The 20,395-nt window shown below is 60.3% G+C and overlaps 1 protein-coding gene across 4 annotated transcripts in view; it reads right to left on the bottom strand.

The window, feature by feature from the left end:
• The window catches only part of Ptprn2 (protein tyrosine phosphatase receptor type N2), a 743,280-nt gene that overhangs the window by 24,939 nt on the left and 697,946 nt on the right, over nt 1–20,395 (bottom strand). For all 4 annotated transcript variants that reach the window (XM_047562250.1, XM_047562251.1, XM_047562253.1 and 1 more), the window contains 3 exons: nt 15,783–15,860; nt 4,176–4,295; nt 3,643–3,809 (listed from right to left, as the gene is read on the bottom strand). In XM_047562250.1, coding sequence (XP_047418206.1) covers nt 3,643–3,809; nt 4,176–4,295; nt 15,783–15,860 — 365 coding nt within the window. The remainder of the gene's footprint in view (nt 1–3,642; nt 3,810–4,175; nt 4,296–15,782; nt 15,861–20,395) is intronic.

The following is a 20,395-nucleotide window of genomic DNA, read 5'->3' as shown; positions in this document are numbered from 1 at the left end:
CGAGGTACTTCTGACGGAGTGGGAGCCCCCAACCTGGACAGCGTAAGGCGAGTTGAGGGGCAGGCGGCAGAGCCAGGATGAGACGCGCCCACCTGCAGATAGGTCGTGTTCAAAGCCTGTTCAGAGCACTTGATCTCGGCTCCTCACTAGCCTGCGGAAACAGGCGCATCTTCGTGTTGGTGGACCACCCAGAGCAGCCTTGAAAGGGGAGGGCTTGGAATATGGGTACGGCAAGCCAGTGCCTGGGTGGCCAGGTCCTTCCTGCAGGGGCCCTTCCTGGCTTTGTGCCCGTGACGGTAAGGCTGGGGGAGGTGGAGAAAGTAAGACAGCGCAGCAGGCCAGAAGCCTCCGAGTTCTTCGTGTTGAACAGACAGGGAGATGCAGCCATGTGTGCCTGCTAAAATCTCTCATTGCTGATGCAGCCATAAGGATATCACAAGTGCCAGCTCTGAGAAAGCAGACGCTGGGCCCAAGTGTGCACCTCAAAAAGAGGAATGCGAAGCTCACAGCTCAACCGGACTATGCATGGGGCTGGGCATGGCTGGGCTGCATCCCCTGCAGAAAAAAGGACTCTTCACATACCCGTGTGTATACATGTGCGCTCCTATATGCATGTGTATGCATCTGAGCATGTGCGCACGTGTGTACTTGTATGTGTGCATGTGCCCATGCATGTATGTATGCGTGCACACATAGGTGTGTAGTGCCCATGTGCATGTGAGTCTGTGTGCATGCATATATATGCACATATACGTGAGCATATGTGTGTGTGTTCACGCACACATATGCATGGATGCATGCATGTGTGTATGTGTATGTGCATGTGTGCATGTGCAGCATCAAGTGAACCAAGCAAGATTAATTATCAGGCCCACTCTCAGGCTTCATGGTCAAAGCCCTCAGACACATCTCTCAGTGCTGTTTGGCTAACGTGAATGGCCTCAGCTCTGCACCTCCAGAGGACTTCCTGCTCTGTTCCATGCTGGACCAGTGTCTGTAAAGGGTAAACTCACACACCGGTCCATCAGCAAGTTCTCTTACTTTGTCCTGGTGGGGCCAAAGCACAAAGAGAGGCACATTTCAAACAAGAGCCTGACAACCAGGTTCCTTTGCAGCTGCATGGGGTAAGGACATGGGTCTTAGGGCCCAGCAGCACCACCGCAGCCGTTTACACCTGCTCGCCTCCCATTTGGCAAAATGCTTCCGCCCGGGCTGGAGGACGGGCTGCTGTGCAGCCTCTCTTCTCCACCCAAAGCCCGTCTTCATCTGTGGCGTACAAGATGTCTTTCTCTCCAGCAGGTTGTCACCAGCTGCCTCCGCAGGCCTGTGCAAGGGTTCACTGTGATTTTATTGTCCACGCCAGCGCCCTGCCCCGGGCCAGACCTATGACAGCCACCGCGAGTGACTCAGGAGGCATGGTGGGAGTGTGCTGCAGTGATGTGGCTCAGATCTCTGTTTACAAAGAACCATGCACTCAGATCAGCACCACGGGAACAGGACAGACAGGAAAGCAGAACCATCGCACGTGGAGCCCCAGTGCTCGTCGGGTGGACCCTAGGTGCAGATGCATGTCGTTGGTGGAGAGGAGCAATCTACAGGGTCTTGCTTAGTGTCTCAGACACATCATTGGTCAGCAGGAGGTCTCCACATCCAGGAAACTGGTGTTACTTAAACTTCCACAGGAGGCGTTCACCAAGAAGGAGCGGTTAGTAATACGAACCAACCCTCGGACCACTGAGCCAGAAGGAACCGCCATGCAAACCAACAGCAAGCAAAGGTGAGGCCGTGAGAGGTTCAGGGGGTCCCCACATGTCCCTGCAGCAGACACAGTTTCCAATGATCACTTTTGTGACTATGCAACTGGGCTCATATTACTAGCTGCAACATCACAAAAATGACACTGGCCACCGCTAATTAGCTGGCAAAGTAAGGCTTTGTCCATTTTTAGAGTGAGCAGCGCTAGTGAATGTCATGACACAGCAGGTGCGAGGAGAGGGAGGGAGGAGGCACAGACAGGGCGGGAGAGAGGTTCTCCAAGCGAGGCCTCCGTGTGATGCTGATCACCCCTTGGCAGGTCTCTGTAGAGTGTGACTGTGCTCCTCTGCTCCAGAAGCAGTTAACCGTGCCTCTCGGAGCCTGATGCGCACACCAGGCCAGGGTGAGACGCTGTCTCTTGCTCAGAGGCAAGCGACCCTGCATCCATGGCTCCTCCAGACACAGTGCGGGCTCTCGGTGGCTGCTGCTCACAGAACCACCTTCCAGAGGCGCGCATCTGGGTGTGACGCCACCGGTGCCCACTGTCCAGGGAAGGTGTGGCAGGGCTGGCTGGACCCTTGGTCCTGTCAGAGATGGCCAGCAAGGACAGCTGACTATCCCCAGGCCAGACTGGGCTGGGGGTTTGTTTTCTTTTTATCTAACAAAGACTTTCTTGGACCACATGTCTTCAGACCCTGGAGCAAGGGGGTTTGGGGAATCCATTTTCCTTTGCGATGTGTTTGTAACCTGAGGTTTGGGTATGGATGTGTTCCAGTCCATATATGGATACGGATGTGTGCCCGTATGCATATATGTCAACACGCCAGAGGAGCTTAGAGACAGGGTGTTGGGATGAATGGCCGTCTCTCAGCTACATCCACTTGGCCAGGGATGACTGGTTCTGAAGACGAGCTCAGGAGCCCAGGGGAGATTCCACAGGGCCTGCCTCTGCTCCGAGAAGACAGACGCAGTGGCTGGGACACCCGGGATGTCTGGGCAGCTCGGGGTTCTAGGTCCAGCTCTGCAACCCTGGGAGGGGCAGAGTTGGGTGGGGCCACTGAGCGTGTGCGCAGATGTGGCACCGAATTCCCTCCTTGAGCTCCTTCACACGCTGTCTGACCCAAAGAGCAATCAAGATAAGAATGTCTTCATTACTTCAAATGGACCCGAAGGCAAAGGAAGTCGTGTCATAATACGCTCAGGCATCTGCGACAGCCCCTTCCAGACCTGCGGGGAGCTGGCCCTGTCTGGGGGATGTGGCCCCCAGAGCCACACAGCACGCTGCTTTTTGGGGCCTGGACGCACCTTGCCCTCACCCACTCCTTGCCCAAATGCCTCCTGGGGAAGGAGGTGCTGCCTGCCTGCACCTGGCTGTGCTGCAGCCAGGCTCCCTGCACCTGCAGTACCACTGACCTCTGCCCGTCAGTGTCCAGCACCTGAGCCACAGTGCAGCAAGCACCCTTCGAGACAGGACAGCTCGCTGGGTGACTGGCCAACTGGCCCAGAGGACAGAACCATTGTTTCAGAAGTCATGCTAAGAATGCAGTCGTGGGCTGACTCTGCCTGGGCTGTCCACCTGAGTCCAGCCACCCTGAGTCCAACCAGGCGAGGCGCCAAACTAGCCGTCTGGGCTGCGTGCCCCGGTAGCCCGAAGCGGGAGTCAGGCTCTCTCAGCTGCAGAGCCCCACAGGACCAGGGCTGCCCTCCCTCAGTTTAAATGCCTGCCCTGGCCACTCACCAGCACTAGGCTGGGGACAGCCAGTGGCACCCCACCTCCCACCCCAAGCGTGCCCACAGCCGGCAGCACCAGACAGTGATCCGGTGCCGGCCTGCGCCCTCCTGCCTGGCAGCACCCTCTGGCCCCGTCAGCTGTTGGCGGCTCTTTACCTGCGGAAGTCCAGGAGGGCCCCTGTGGAGGAGGGGACGCCCCGGTCATACCAGCTCAGGAAGTGGAACTGGGTCACCGTGCGCGTCTCCTTGGTCTGCAGGTTCTTCAGGTAGAAGCTCCGCACCAGGAAGTCCTCGCACCAGATGTGCTCCGAGACCAGGTTGACCTGGGTCGGGGCGGAGGGGACAGCACAGGCCCGCGTGAGCCAGCAGCCCCTGCGCCCGGCTGCCTCGGGCAGAGGGGAGCCCTGCCTGGGTGGCCAGGAGAGGGGCGGCCGCCCTGGGATAGGTGCGCTGCTCTAACCTGCCAGCACAGGGACACACTGGGTGCCCAGGGCACTCACGACCCAGCAGCAGCCCGTCCCTCCTGGCCCTGAGGCTCTTGGACCCCTGAGGACTGACAGTGCTGCCCGCCCCATGTGGCACTATCTCAGCCCCATGGACAGGACTGGTCAGCTGCTGGCAATCTCGCCCAGCAGCTGGGGCCCGGGGACACCTGCTCCTTGGAGGAGGCGGGCGCCCTTGCTAAGTACCTCGTAGAAGTGGTAGAGGCTGGAGCCTTCATCGGGCCAGTAGTGGTGGCTCTGGCGCATGCCGCTCTCCGTGAGGGGCGTCAGCATGACGATGACGGCACAGCCGCTCTCCCACACCATCTGCAGACAGAAAGCCGGCCTCAGTGACGGTCTCGCACCGGTGCGGCCCTGCCAGAGCCCCGGGGCTCTGCGCACAGACACTCGCCTCCGTGAGACGTTCACCGGCAGCTGCCCACTCGCCTCTCAGGTCACGACCGGTGAGTCCCTGCCTGACCCCTCTGCGGTTGCACCTCGCCCTTGGGCCTCCCCTCCTTCCACCCGAAGGGGAACTTCCTACAGCCCGACAGGAAGCAGCGGCCGAGGGGCCATGGAAGAACTGCTTCTCCACGTGCCGCCCGCTGGAATCGTCGCCATGCTTATTTTTTGGTGGTTGTCATGACTTTGCTCGGCCAGAGGAAGCGTTCACTCTGTGACTGCAGAGCCTTCGGGAGCAGGTGAGAGGAGGCTTCAAGGTACATTAGGGAACTTACAGCAAAATATGACACTCCTACTCAAATTGCAGCCGGCCCCAAGCCGACCGTGTCCCTCACCTGGCCACAGGGGACAGCCCCAGACCCAGCAGACGGTGTGCCACCTCCTGTGCCCCCCCAGCACGGCTTGCCACCGGGGCCAGGAATCCGCCTTCGCAGCCGGTGCAGATCCTGGCCCTGGGTGTCGGGTGCAGGACCCGTCCGTCCGAGGGTGGGTGTCTCACCGGGCAGAGGGAGCACTGCACCCCTGCAGGGGCTGCGTTTCCCACGACACCTCGCAGAGCTGTTGACAAGAACTGTGCCCGGACGTGAGTCCAGTACCCGAGAGCTTCCGCTTCTCCTAGACACAGCTGTAAAAACCCAGCTCTGATCTTGTTATTCAGAATCCACACCTCACCTATGAAGGGCTTGCTCCTCAGTTCTGAATCCCCCATCGGATTACGTTTTACAGCCAGGCGTGTGCGCGGCATGTTCCTCTTCCACACTGGCTTGTTTTCCCACAGGACAGAAGCAGTCCGTGTCTTCGGGCTGCCTCACTGCCTGTCACCTGCGTTGGAATTTAATGGGACCTCCTGACATATTTACCAAAAGTCCACAAATGAACACGCATCACACGTGAGCCAGGAACTTCCTTTCGCCTCCCAGCCCGTCGGGCAGGACGAGTCCGGGCGTCCTCCGCCTGCAGACCTGCTCCCTCGTCTGCACTCCGTCACGCGGCATTTAACGTGCCCTTAGAGAGCAAGCGAGCTCATGAAGCCATTACGGAAATGAGGAGAAGCCGGGATTTTACAAGCGTAATAAAAACACAACAATCTAGACCATGAGCTGATCACCCCGCGCCCCGCTGGTGCCACCCGAGTGTGACGTTGGGGGAGCCCGTGGGCAGAGGCCTTGCAGCCCAGAGCCCTCGCTGGCTTGCAGTGGTGAAGAGGTGCTTAAGATTAAGTCCAAAGGAACGCCATTTAAGCAAGCATCCCACAGGTGCGTAAAAGCAAAGGGGATTTGCTAGACAGGCAGTCCGACGGGGCCCAGTGCCCCCAATTGCTGGTGGGCCTGGCGAGGTTTTCTGTGTCCCGACGCTGGGGAGCCAGGGCGCCTCTCCACCCGTTCCTGCCTTGGCCCACACGCGGGCAGCTTAGCTGGTGCCGTGTGTCCCTGGGGCACCCTGAGGTCCCGTCCCAGCCCGACTCCCTCCGCCTGCAGAGTCACAGGGGTCACTTTCCCAGGCAGCAGGCAGGGCCTCCAGGCTGCGATGTGGATCGTGAACGCGCCTCAAGCTTGGATCCCACGCGTAAATGGCTGGGTGGATTTGAGACTTCCCCTCCCGGTGAACTTCCCCAGACCTGCCGGCTCCTCCGTGCCGAAGCCCCCTGGGCTGCTGGGTGCTCTGAGCGCTCAGTCTGTGAGCCAGTCCCCGGAACCACCGGTCCACTCAAAGCTGATGTGGGTCAGAAACTGTCGTGACAGGTTGCCCAAGTGCCCTGTGCTGGGTCTTGTAGTTAGCAGCAAAGACGCAGAAAAACTCAAGTAACTCAGACCGCTTGTCGACGCGACGTGAAGCGTGGACGTTGCCTGCTGTCGGGGCCCCGAGGAAGCAGCGAGCTCATGGCCCTCAGAGGGCCTGGTGCTCCCGGCCGAGCTGGGCTGTCCTCCCAATTGTGCTGAAGTGGCGCCTGGTGCCTCTGCGTGTGGCCCCGGAACGCAGTCTGTCTTATGGGCACGGGGAAGGACGCAGGGGCACTCACCGCCGAGAGGCCACGCTGCACTCTCTTCAGCTTTATTTTGAGACAGGTCTCACTGCGTTGCCCAGACAGGCCGTGAACTTGTGAACTTCCGGCCTTGGCCTTGTCGCTGGGATTTCAGCGTGTCCCGTGCCCGGCTAGAAACGAGTGTCTGCAGGTGGAATGAGCGGAGACGAGGCCCTGCCAGAGAGGGGTCCCAGTGCTCACGAGGAGGCCACGCCCTGAGGGCAGGGCACGGAGCAGAGCCACACCAGAGCCAGCAGGGGCCGAGTGTTGCCGCCACAGGCCGGGGTGCCCAGGCCACCCGCGCTGGAGAGTGGGCCCTGCCAGGGCCTCTGCAGGCATGCCCGCCCACCTCTGGGCTCCGGACCTTGGCCTCCAGCACGCGGCCATCCCCACAGCCCAAGTCAACCAGCACGTGCTGGACCCCTCACCCACCAGCCCCGTCCAGGGTTCACGTCAAAGTTGGCTGGAGCAGACGGAGAGCCGCCGGGCCACCCTCAGAGTCCTCTTGGAGAGCTGAGAATCCAACCCCACAAAGAGCAGCCCAGCCAGCAGGGGGCCCAGGGGCCCCAGACATCCCTCGGAAGGAGACCTCGCGGTGGCTGGCAAACAGCACAGGCCCCGGCTCCCCACGCTGTCAGAGGCTCTGGAGGATCGCCGCTGGCCGGCCTGCAGGAGCGGGAGCCATCGCGGTCCCAGGTAGTGAGAGAGCTGCCTCCCACGTGCACCGCAGCCTCCAGCGGACGCCTGGATGGGCCGGACGGGCACGCAGCAGGGTGCTCCGCAGTCACAGAGGCAATCTGTCATCCCATCAACACGGGCGGCCTGGAGTGAGACCTGCCAGCGGAGACGGAGGTCGAGCTGCAAGCCCGCACCGGGGCAAGCTGAGCGGTCCAGGTGGAGGCTGGGCAGAGGCTGGGCCAGGGAGGCCGGTCACAGGGTAGAGCTCTCGGCTGTGTGAGGAGCGGGCTCTGGGGACCTCGTGGCAGTGGGACTCCAGCGCACAGTGCTGGGTCCTGGGTCTCTGCTGAGCACGTGGGCTGTTCCTCCCCCCAGGCAGCATGGGAGGAGACGGGAGGTGGGTCTGTCCACAGCACCCACCTCACCAGGCGCACCTACGTCAATGCCAGGCGGTGCACCTTGGCCGCACGCGCTGAAGCCCCAGCTCTTCCAAAGCCCCTCGAGACCTGGTCTCTGGGAAGCACCGTGGTCCCCGCACAGGAGACTTCTGTACCTAGACCTCCTGTGGTGCGTCCTTCCTACCTTGCCTTCGTCTTATCCATGTTTTCACGTCTTTCTTCTGCCAGATTGCTGTCTGTAGACCAGCGCCTAGTCTGGAGCGCGCGGTGGAGGACTTGTTACAGCTGCGCTCAGTTGAGGAAGAGGTGACTGGAGACCAGGCCCTCAGCCACCTGAGGCAGTGCACCGGGGCTGTTCCACCAGAGACTGGCTCGGTTCCTTGAAGTGAGCACACACTTGCCTGTGTGCTGGAGCTGGTGGCCAGGATGCAGCCCTCTCCAGAGAAGGTAGAGTGTCCCTGGACCCCAACCTGCTCTTGTGCAAGAAGCTCCTTTCACAGTGAGTGCAGGGAGCCCTGAGCTGGCGACAAAGGTGCTGACGAAGTCTAGGCACGAAGGTGCCCACCCCCAAGGGTGAGGTCCTAGCTCTGCCAAGGCCCGCGAGGCCTGGCTGAAGGAGAGACTTTACGCTCCTTGCTGCCCAAGAGCCCGTTGTAGCTGTGTGGCCCACAACGGGTTGAAGGGCAGAGCCCACGACCCCTTCCCAGGGAGACCCCAGCCCTGGCTCAGACCTAGGGTCAGCCCAGGTATGCAGTTCAAGCCTCTGGGGCCCTGGACTTGCTGATCTGTGAGCCAGGGGTCAAACCCAGTAAGTTTTGGAGAGGAGGAAGGAGAGGAGGAGGAAAGGAGGACTGGGGAGAGGAGGGAGAGAGAGGATGGGGAGAGGAGTGGGGGAGGGAGAGGAGGGAGAGGAGGGGGAGGAGGAGGGGGGAAGGATGAGGGGAGGAGGGGAGGAGGAGAAGGGAGAGGAGAGGGAGAGGAGGGGGGAGGAGGAAAGGAGGCCTGGGGAGAGGAGGGAGAGAGAGGATGGGGAGAGGAGTGGGGGAGGGAGAGGAGGGAGAGGAGGAGGGGGAGGAGGAGGGGGAGGAGGAGGGGGGAAGGATGAGGGGAGGAGGGGAGGAGGAGGGGGAGGAGGAGGGGGGAAGGATGAGGGGAGGAGGGGAGGAGAAGGGGGAGGAGGAGGAGGAGGGAGGGAGCTCCTGCTGCGTTTTCATCTGTGAACCATAAAAACCAGCTCAGCAGGAGCCTCAGGAGACATCTTTCTACCCAAGTCCAATTCACGCCCACGTGCGTTGCCACGGCCTCCAGGACAGTGGTGGACACAGCTCCCGGGTCGTGGTCACAAATCCCAGCCTTAGGCAAGGCAATCTGACCAAAGCTTTCCTTCAGTTTTACAGGTTTGGAGATTCATGTGTGGAAAATCCAGCAAGACCAGATATTTGAAGTACCATGTCCTAGGAAATCTGGGGCCTGTGGTCAAAGTATAAGCTGGAGGAGCTGAAGGATCCGTTTTCCTCCCTTCTGGGGTTTCCTTGTAATCCACTGAAGTGCTTCAGAGTCAGCGGTCTGCTCTCGTGCGTTCCCTGGCTTCTTCCCCGGTTCCTCAGCGTCTGTCCACAGCCCAGAGGCCAGATGAGCCACGGAGAGTGCCTGCTGGACACGGCTCTGGGCGGGCTGGACTCCAGGAGTCACGCGCGTGGAGGGCCCCACTGCAGGCCAGGCCTCCCCTGCCGGGGTCGTGGGCGAGGCTGCTGGAGGCCCGGTCTGCCACATGGGGCACCACGTGCTGCCACGGTGGAGACCGGAGGCCAGGGGCGGGAGGCCACCCTGCAGGAGCAAACACATTCAACGGGGCGGCGAGGGGAATCGCCCAGGGCAGGCGGCCTTCTCTGGATGCCCGAGGGACGGTTCTCCGTGGTGCTGTGGACAGTGGCACACAGTGGTCCTCTCTGGCCGATGAAGGCAGCCTGGCCAGCAGAGCTGCTTGGGGAGGCCCCTGCCAGCTGTCAGGGTGTGGATGCGAGGTGTCCCCCAGGCTCGGGTGTGAGACGTGCAGGAAGGTTCAGGGGAGACATGACTGGGTGGGTCGTGAGCGTCCTAACCCATCAGTGCGTGAACTGCCGGGAGGGACTGAGTGGTGGCTGAAGGGTGGGCTGTGCCTGGAGGAGGCGGGCACTGGGCCTGGCTCTGGGGTAGACACTTTGTGTCCGACAAGTGGAGATTCTCTCTGCCTCCTGATCACCATGTGAGCCGCTTCCCTCGGCCACGCTCTCCAGCCATGATGCTCAGCCTCACCTCAGCCCCAGGGATGGAGCCGGCTGACTATGGAAGGAGATCTCTGAAACCCTGAGCCCTAAATAAACTCTTCTTCTACAGTCGTGCTGGCTGGGTCCTTCAGTCACGGCAGCAAACAAGCTACTGAACCACACAGCTAATGGCCCCAGGGCAGCACGGGGTCTGGGCCCGGGTGGTGGGAGCTGGGGCCCTGTGGCCCTGGTGACATGAGCTCTTCACGCTACCTTACAATGCTCCGGGGTTCCTGCCTCCTCCCGCCTGGGTGGCAGGTCCTGGGAGGAAGCCTTCACTTTCTCTGGGTCTCCCAGGGCACTCGGTTTAGGTGCCACCCCCCAGAGCTGGGATGGAGGCTGCTGCAGGAGGATCTGGATCCAACAAGCCCAGGCTCTGGAAGGAGAGAAGCCGCGCCGCCGTGAGCACCTCGCGGAATACCCTCAGGGAGCAGGAGCTAGAAAGCGCCACTGGATTCCGTGCTGGTGAAGTGTTAGTGGCAGTAAGAGAGTGCCTGGCTGGGCGCTCTGATCGCGCTGGCTGGAGAGGGCCTCGTCTGGAGGGGCCTAGCCGGCCTGCTGAGGGCTGGGGGGCAGGCTGGGGACCCCAGCTGCACTGGGCTCAGCCACCTGCACAGCGCCAGGTGGGACGATGCTTGCACCTGGGTGTGGCGGCCCAGGTCCTGCCTGGGTTCCTGGGCGATGCCCTCCTGCATCCCTGTGCCCTCCCCTGCCCTGACCTTGCGCTCTGCATCTGCAGACGCTGGCCATGCTGCTTCCATTCCTGCTCAGACTCCTGGTCTGCAGCTCTGGGACACACCAGCGGGTGGAGGGGCATGACAGTGCTTGGCCGCTGGCTCACCCACACTTGGGTAAGAAGGGGCAGCCATGCAGAGCCTCCGGGAGACGGGACTGATGGAGCCCGGTGCGCCAGGCCTCACCTGCCCGGCAGTCCTGGGGCACCAGCAGAGGCCTTTGCATGGGTGCTGCAGGGCAGGGGGAGCCTGCGGTCTCCAGGTTGCTGCACAGGCTGCAGCCGGGGCCAGGGCATGGCTGCATGCTCTCCGAAGCCGCCGGTCTGCAGCACACTTTGCAGGACAGTGCGCCCTCATCCTCTGTCCCACGTCTGGCCTGGCTGCTGGCCTGTCCACTGCTAGGAGCCGTGTGGCAGAACACGCCCGGCTCCGGCAGGGTCTGGACCTGCCTTGCAGCTGCCCCGGCTGCTGTGGCTCCCAGGGCCTCTGCTCTCCTGGTGGAGATGGCCGTGACACCCCTTGGGGGTGAGGTGCCTGTCAGGTAGGGTTTACGGCTCTCCAGCCACAGTTCAGAGCACGCAGCACCACGCTGCCGTCTCCAGAATGTTCTCATCTTCCCAAGCCAAATTGCTGTCCCGGGAAGCACTGCTCCCAGCCTGGCGCCCACCTCTGCTTCCTGCCTCCACGTGGGCACCCTTGAGTGTGCCCTCCAAGTGTGGGCACCGGGGTGGCACGTGCCCCTTCCCTGTGGGACCAGGTGGGACAAGCAAGGCCAGGTGTCTGAGGTGCCTGCAGGTCTAGCAGAGCCAGGTGAATGCAGCCCTGAGGTTGGCAGCAGCGAGCTCCTCGCAGGTGGAAGGGCATCTTCTGGAGGGAGGCCACAGGGCTGCGGTCAGCGCCCGTCTCCCTTCCCCGCACTGGATAGCAGGGGGCACCCACCGAGTGCAGGTGGGGTCTGGCTGGGAACCTCCTGGGAACTATCTTAGAAATCCTGGATGAACAGACGCCTCGTGAGGTCGAGCGGACACTCCTGACCTGGAAGCAGCTGGAGAACAGCCCCCTGGACATGGGGGCCGAGTCTCACTGAGCCTTCTCTGAGGGGCAGAAGATTCCACATCACGAGGCCCAGGCTGCCCCACACGATGGAGTGTTCCTGTGACCAAACGGCCTTACTGCCCAAGCCACGTGTGTTTTCTTTAAAAGGCAATTATTTCTAAGCCAGTTTGCTCCTTTCTGGGAAAGCCTTATGCAGCCAGCGCTGCGAGGACACGGTATTCACGGGAGTGGTTTAGAAGGGATTGATCTGCACCACGGAGTTGGCCTTCTGCAGCTGCGGGCTCAGCATCTGCAAGTTCAACCAGCCACTATCGAGAGTATTTGAAAAGCCCGCATTTGTGCTGAACAGGTCCCCGTTTCCAGACAACCTAGTATGACAACTGTCTAGGCAGTGCTCATTCTGTCCCAGGTGTTGGAAGTGATCTAGAGACGATCCAGAGCGTCTGGGAGACCCGGGGCGGTGAGAATACTGCCGTCTACACCAGGAGCCTGAGCCCCCACGGGTCTTGATACCAGGGAGAGTGGTGGAGCCAAGTCCTGGTGGATCCCGAGGGACAACTGCACGTCTACTGTTAAAAAAGATGAGTCAGACTTTTGGAAATAAAGTTCTTGAAATGCATACAGTGTATGAGGAGAAGTCTAATCACTAGATAACCAATGGTTTACTGAAGGAAAGGACCAGCCCACAGAGTCCGTGGTGGCCCCTCTGTCTTCTTTCTAGAACATTCTGGGTTTTGCTTCGAGGCGGCAGTGCCCAGTGGGAGAGGGAACAGGCTGCTTGGGGCTGAGGAGCCTGGCTGGTGGCTTCAGGCTGCAGGGTGTGAAGGTGGGTGCAGCCCCACTGAGCGTGACCGCTGTGTGGCAGGAGGCCTCGGAGTCTGTGGCGAGGAGTCTCTGGAGCTGCCCTCCGGCTCTCCTTGTCCTGGCTGCTGGCGTCTTCCTGCTGAGGGATCAGGGCCTCAAGACTCTGCCTGTGCCCCTCAGCCCCCCAGAACTCTCCTGCCTCCTGCGGTGCCCTGTCACGAGGTCCGGGGTGCCTTTGGGATGCTCTCCTCTCTTCCTACTGCTGCTCTAGGGAGAAGCGGCCCAGCCAGGACCTGTGGATGGACTGTGCTTGTGAACACCATCTTTGTGGATGAGGCCAAGAAGGAGCCACAGCGGCCAGGGTGGACTGAGCCCAGTGGCAGGGCACCTTCACACGGAGGGAGACCTGGACACAGACAGACCCTGTGATGATGGAGGTGGAGAGGTGTCCCCAGAGGCACCAAACCTGCAGCCCGTGACTGGGGCCTCTGGATCCTGATTCTTGTGCTGAGCTGCTGCCTGACGCTTTCTCCAGCAGCCGCGGGAACAGAGGCAGCTCTCCCGGGATCAGGGTCTTTCTTAGCTCCCCTCCACACTGGCCCTTCCAGGGAGCCCCCAGGGAGGCACCGGGGTGGACACATGAAGCTGGAGGCCCGGGAAGAGGCTTGGGTGTTTTTGTCATGTGTCTCCACGTCCTTGGTCCAAACTGGCTAAGAGCCACAGACCCACAAGTGAGAGGAGTCAGTGCCACAGAGCCTGTTGTCCACCACTGACAGCTCCACGTTTCATCCCTAAAATCACCCCACTTCCATGGCCTGGAAATCTCTGCCTTCTGTGAGAAGTCCAGGCAGCTGCTGCCCTCAGCAGCTCTGAGTGCGGCTGCTCAGCTGCTGCAGAGGACCGCTGAAGTCTGAGCACTGGATGTTGATTCTGGGACTTAGGGGCGACTGTTCAGAGAGGAAGAGCTGTTGGACAGGTGTCGACATCCAGACACGTGATTTAGAGCCCAACCAGTCAGACACGACACACAAGAAGCTAGTCTCCCGGTGTGCTGTTGGGTTTGCTGCAGAAAGCAGTATCCCTGGGAAAGCTGCGGGAGAAGAGAGCAGCATCCTGGCCGGAGGAACACGGTGACGCTGTGAGGCTGGCTTCCTGGAATGGAAACTCTCAGGGGCCCTGCAGGGCTACTGTGCACAGGGACACCCGGGAACCTCAGGGCCTCTGCAGGGCTACTGTGCACAGGGACACCCTGGAACCTCAGGGCCTCTGCAGGGCTACTGTGCACAGGGACACCCTGGAACCTCAGGGCCTCTGCAGGGCTACTGTGCACAGGGACACCCTGGAACCTCAGGGCCTCTGCAGGGCTACTGTGCACAGGGACACCAGGGCCTCTGCAGGGCTACTGTGCACAGGGACATCCCAGGAGGACTGACCTGCAGAGCATGGTCTCTTGTCTTAGGATCACTGTTTCCATTTTGAAGGACACTGTGATAAGTTCTGACTGACATGTGTCTCAAATGACCCTATACTTCATCTCGCTTTTTAACTTTTCTCTTAATTTTATTTAGATTTTTTCCCTTTTGAGAATGTATGATCCTTGATAAACCCTAAAAGTTTCTATGAGGTATAAATGCTGATAAAATGAGTCACCTCCAACACTGCAGCTCCTGGGACAAACAGGAAGAAAACAGGCAAGCCCTTCTGGTCACTAGCTGGGAACTTGGGCAAATAACCTCTGGGTCTCAAGGAGCGCAGCAGGCAGCGCGTGGCGTGGGATCGTGCACGTGGATGTGGTTGACAGACACGAGGGATCATCACGGGCAAGTCCAACACGCCATCAAGGAAGCTGTGTTCCTTTTGGCAAGAGGAGCCTCACACATGTGCACACCTGCTGCTGGATGAAGGGGCCAAAGGCTGGAGTGAGCGAGGGGCCCCGTATTGGGGGTCACTAAATGCCACAGGGAAGTGCACACTGGGATCGTGGTGAAGGTAGAAAGAACCCGAGTGGGGCTGCGATTCTGGAGTTCCTCTTCCACCATGCAGTTCAAAACGCTCCCTTCCCTGGGCCTGAGGAGCCAAGGTGAGCATGCATAGCCAGAGAACTCTTGGGCTCCTGTCCAGGTGCAGAGACAGATGGGCTTGCACTTCCAGAGACAGTGTCGCATGACGTAAGGGGATCCTCCTACCGCAGGAGGGCCTCCCACGGTCCTGAGGCCCCGGGGTGCTAAGCTCTCTGTGCCTAGGGGTACAAGTCCATTTCAGGATGATAAGTGTCAGCGACATAATTGGAGTCCAGCCTGGTGCTTCCCTCCTTGTTTGGAAGGCAGAGGCAAGTGGCCAGAGCAGGGGTCACTCAGCATGCTGGAAGCCTTGGCCTGTCCGGCTGGCAGGGCGAGCTGTGGAATTTCTCAGACCCCCACTTGTCCTGCCCATGCAGTGGGGTGAGAACCCCACTGATAAACTCAGGAGGTAAAGGGCATGGAGGGCCCTCAGCACAGCCTGGATCCTTCCTGGCGTTCCAGAGAGGAACACCCCTCCTCAGGTGCCATCAGGAGAGGCTGGGCGGGGAGGCTGAGAAAGGGAAGAGAGTCCGGAACACGAGGGGACTTCTGACCTTTCCTACCGCTCTCTCAGTCACTGAACCAGCTCAGTGGCCCATGGAGCTCCGTCTCCCGGCTGCCGCCCGATGGGGCTGTGGCAGTCAGGCCCCCCACTCCACCCTCATGGGTCTCCTGAGCCTGTACCTGGTGTACCCGGCCAGGTATGAGGAGAGAGGCACGAGCCTGTGGAGTGCCCAGGGCGCCTGTCCCCAAGCCTGGTCCCACCAAGCTCTGCCCGGGTGGACGGCCAGGGGCCCAACCTGCAGCCCCTGATTTCTCCCTGTCTGGTGCTGGTGACCCAGGACAGACCCAGCCCCACACAGGCTCCCTGCGTCTAGGCCCAGGGACGCTGAGGGAAGACTCCCTGCCTTTAAGACAGAGTATGGGGACCCTCAAAGAAGAGAGTCTGGGCCCCACTTCCACACAGCGATGCACAAAGGCACGGCGGGGGAGCAGTGCTCCCGTGCGTTCACACTAAAGGTGCATTGGCTTCATTCATTTCTTTATATTTTGTAAAAGGAAATTATAAAGTGCTTGAAAACGAAAGACCTTTCTCTCAAAGTGAATCTCCATGCTCAGATTTGAAAAGAGATAAATGACAAAAATACCAAAGAACGCATAAAGTCTGAAACCAGTAACACTTGATGAAGATCTGCTAATAAGTCTGAAGTGGCTTATCTGAATTCAAGGCATTATTCATGGCCAATTTATTTAGATCTTGTTTAGAAAACATTTTAGTCAAAAAAGAGTCACCTGCCAGAAGTCGGCCACAGTGCTGGGGAGGGGTCCTTGGGTGGCGATGTACGCGGGGCTCCTGGGGTCGTGATCCATCTGTGAAGACAAGGTCACACGGAAGGTCAGCCACAAGGTCAGGAGAAGAGTGCCTCATTGAGGGCATCGGGCGCACAACCTGTACCCCGTGGCACTGCCCCCTCACTTGCACCAATTCCAGGGCACCTGAATACCCGCAGGCTCAGAAACCACATCCGAGATGCCTCCTCGGCCTGACGGAGATTCTAAGAGCAGCACCACAGAAACCAAGACCAGCACCCAGGGAGATCCGGGGCGAGCCTTCAGCCCCAAAACACGGGCAGTGTCCTCACAGTGCCAGTGTGGGGGACCTTCCCGTCACCCCAGGCTGTGAGCCCACCTGTCAGGACCAGGGTGCTGGGCTGCAGAGGGCTCAGGCCTCAGCCCCACACAGAGGGCCACGCACCAGGGACCACAGCTGCAGCCGGCTCCTCTCAGGGAGGTGGCGCATCCCTGGGGCTTGCTGTTGCTCACGCTGGAAAGGGGGCTTAGGCCCTGCGTGTCAGCCTGGCTGGGCCTTGCTGGGTGGCACGTGGCCACTGCGGGCAGCCTCAGAGGGCTCAGACGACGGCTGAGAACAAAGACTGGCTGAGGTCCTGCTGGCCAGCTGATGTGTCCACATGCATGTGCCGGCACTGATGGGGGGGCCAGTTGATGTGTCCACATGCATGCGCCGGCACTGATGGGGGGGGCTTAAAGACCTTAATTATAACATTTCATTCAAAGACTGAGGTGCAGGGGCATAAAGAGCCCCGGGAGGCGAGCGGGACAGAGGCAGGTGCAGTCAGGCTCGGCTGCCAGCCCTGCTGCCTGCAGGACAGGGACCCTGGTTGGTGCCCCCAGGTTACAGTGCAGCCCACCATCCCAGGGCCGGAGACCAGCCCCAGGGGGCCAGGGACCCTGCGCTGGGCTCTGGCTACAGGGTGAGATGGCTGCCCGCAGGCCTCCGTCCCTCCTCCTTGGCTGGACAAGCTTGTGCTTGCTAGGCGTCTGAGATGCTCCGTATGTAAAGACGACGGCCAAGAACGCATTTCTCAACAGTGAACATGGGAACATCTTAACCATGTGATCCTGAGGCCACACGCAGGGACGGTGGTAGACCCAGGTGCCACCTTAAACGTGGCTCTGCATGAGGTCTGGGTGAGGGAGACCCAGCAGGCCTGGGCACAGCGGGTGCTCACAGAGATGGCGGCTGTCCACACAGGGCAAGCCAAGGAGCCCAGGCAGCTCTCCCCCAGGACGGAACCGCGCTGGCAGGAGGCAGCAGCAGGGAGCCTCTGCACCCCATTCAGGGCTGTGTAGTTCACACTGGATCTCATTTTGAAATTCGGGACACACACAATGCAGGTGAGATTATGTTACTCTCACTGAAAGCCCCAATTAAAATGTTTCAGTAAAAACATGTTCAGCAGATGTGAGGGGTTTTGATCTGTAAAATATGCATTTGCTGAGGTGACTGTTTATGGAGACCCCGTCTCCCCACTGTGACCAGTTACGGGTAAGTGGGAAGACCCACCGCCCTCTTGGGATGCTTCCTTGCCCAGAGCACCTAGGCAGCAGCACGTCTGAATATCTGGGCCTTCAAACCAGCAGCTTCGCTGCTTTCAAAATGAGAGGGACATGGCCAAGAGCAGAACCCTGCCCGGAGTTTCCGGTGGGCAAACACGCCAACTTTTGTGACAGGTCTCAACTGCCGAGTTTAAAACTCCCCAAGCCCATCTGCTCCAGTGCCGGACGAGGAATCCAGGGACTCGGGAAGCAGCTGTGGCTGGGTGGCAAGCAGGGTCTCACATCTCCCGGCCTGGCTGCGGAGTTGCTCCCGGAAGGGCCCTGGCACGAGGTTGCGTGGGGAGGTGCACCTGCCGATGCCACCAGGACCTGCCTGTGGCTGCTCCACAGTGAGGCCTCCGTGAGGCCAGGGCCACGCTGCCTGGGCACAGCTCAGGCCTGCTCCAGCCACCTCAGACCTGTGTCTTGCCTCTCCACTGCCCTGGGCACAGCACGGACCTGTTCCAGCCACCTCTGACCTGCGTCCTGTCCACTGTCCCTGCTTCCTGCCTCCCCACTGTCCTGGGCACAACTCAGGCCCTCTCCGGCCACCTCTGACCTGTGTCCTGCCTCTCTACTGTCCTGGGCACAGCACAGGCCTGCTCCGGCCCCCTCCAACCTGTGCGCTTAGCCTGCTCCTCACCCTGCTCCTCCTGTCTTCCGTCTGTAATATATTTTTACCTGAATTGTGTCACATTCCTCACACCAACTGTGACCCTGGGAAGTCTGTTCATGCCTGTGGCCCTCAGTCTCTGCATCTATCAGGTGGGTGGTGGGGAGTGGGGAAGTTGGACAGAATGACCTCCAAGTGCTCTTCAGCCCCGGGTCCCACATGCACACATGCACACGGTCTACACGTGTGTCTCCATGGCAACCCCGAGACACACCTGCCCGTCCTGGAGCCTCTTGGAGGGACCTGTCTGCGTGCTTGCAGTGGTGCTGAGAGTCTGGGCACTGAAGTGCTGCTGTGGGGACGAGCACGCAGGAGAGGCCAGGGTCACACACAGCCCCCTGTGACCCATTTAAGTGACCCACGAGGACCGGTGGTCAGAAGGCAGCAGGACCCAGGCACAATGATGTGTGATTCTGCTTGTACTGTGTTTTCCCCCAGAAAGAGAAAGGCCAACTGTTTGAGTCCACTGTCCTCTGGTGGACTGCTTCTTGGAAAGATGTCACATGAAATGGGACACAGCAAGGCGTCCCCCTAAAGCCTGGAAACAAGCTGGTGGTGTGCGAGGTTCTTGCCTTGAGTGTCGGGTGGCTTCTCCCCTCGCCGGCCTAGCCTGCTTGAACACCCAGCAGGAACCTCCCCGCCTCCCAGGCAACTGCTTTTAGGAGTAGACCCAGGTCCTGAGCCCCAAGAGCTCACGGGGAGCAAGGGGCACAGGCCAGGGGCTCAAGCAGATGCCCCGGGCCCCACCTGGCCTGCTCCACCTGCACCCAGTGTCTTCAGAAGACTCGGCCAACGTGGGGAGGGATCTTTCCGAGCGAGTGTGCACTGCATTCCTAAGGTCTGCGTGGCTTTCACCGGATCCCTTCTTCCTCCGTTGTTCCTTCCTCTTATATGGTGCAGGGACTGAGCCAGGGTGCTCCACCGAGCCAGGCCCTGGCCCTTCCGCAGGCTGAGTGGGCAGGGGGTATCCTGACCACAGGCTGGTGGGAGGAAGGCTGATGGAGCCGTTTCCATGCTGTCCTCAGGCCTCGATGTTTAAAGTGAACATGGAGGGCACGCCCCCCTTGCACACAGGCATTGGCAGAGGACTTTCTGAGCCAGGCCTGGCCCCTTCCTCGGGACGCTCGGGGTGTCTGTCCTGCCGCGCTTCCTGGGCAGCTGCTCACCCAGCCTGGTCAGGCCCATCCCAATCAACCCCCAGGCAACCTTCCTCCTTTCCCAACGGGAGTGAAGGACGAGGCTGCTCGGCGTCAGTGGGCGCCTCCGGCTCGTCCTGGTCACGAGCCCGTGTGCTCTGCCTGTGTGGCCGTGTGGGTGGCACCCTCAGTCTGACCCACGTGCAGCTGCGGCTCTCACTGCCTCCCGTGTCCTTCCGGGCAGGACCTCAGTCTAAATGCTGACTGACTTGGGAGCGGCTGGGGTCGGCGTGAGCTGAGGACTGAGTGCCAGCATGGCAGGTGTGATCCTCCTGGTTCCCCGGCTCTGCCAGGGTCGTCCTCACAGCTTGTCACTCGAGGCTGCTGGGAAGGTCATCCCTGTGCCTCCAGGTACTTCAGAGAGAAGAGGTAGCCTGGATTTCTTCTAGTCTACCCTTACACCCAACTTTGAAAAAGAGAATTTTGGTTTGAAGCCAAGGAAAAACCCAAGCGTTGCCCAAATCCCTCTGTCCCCGAGGTCACCTTCTGACCCTGGTCCCTGGCTGTGCCTCTCATCCTGGCCCTGCTGTTTGGGTCATGCCAGGTGTTATGGCTGGATGTGAGGAGTCTCCAAAAGCTCACGTGAGAATGCAGGAAGGTTCCCAGGAGAAACGGCTGGGTTGTGAGAGTCCTAAGCCCACCAGTGAATGAACCCCCAAGGACGAACCGAAGGGGCAGGTGTGACTGCAGGAGGTGGGAGCTGGGGCCTGGCTTTGGGGTAGACATTCTGCATCTGGCCAGTGGACGCCCTCTCCCTCTCCTGCCCAGCTCTGCTTCCCGGTCACCACGTGAGCTGCTCCGCCAGCTCCCATCACCTCTGCCACGCTCTCCTGCCATGATGCTCTGCCTCACCTGAGCCTGAGGCATGGAGCCGGCCTTCTATGGACCAGACCTCTGAAACCGCGAGCCCTTGGTAAACTTCCTCCTCTGTAATTGCTGGTCAGGCCTGTTAGTCGCAGCAGCCAAAAGCTGACTGGGACAGCAGGGAAGAAGGACGAGAGGCAGAGCTCGGCTTTTCTTTCTCCTGGGCGTGAGTGACCGTCAGTGCCACCGTGGCACAGCAACGGGATCCCGGCACTTACGCCCTGGCTGCTCGGGAGACCAGAGCCAGCTGGCCCGTGGGGCATGGGCTTGAGACT

Source organism: Sciurus carolinensis, chromosome 8 (genome assembly GCF_902686445.1).
Source record: "Sciurus carolinensis chromosome 8, mSciCar1.2, whole genome shotgun sequence".
NCBI lineage: Eukaryota > Metazoa > Chordata > Mammalia > Rodentia > Sciuridae > Sciurus > Sciurus carolinensis.
This window is presented reverse-complemented; position numbering and strand designations above follow the sequence as displayed.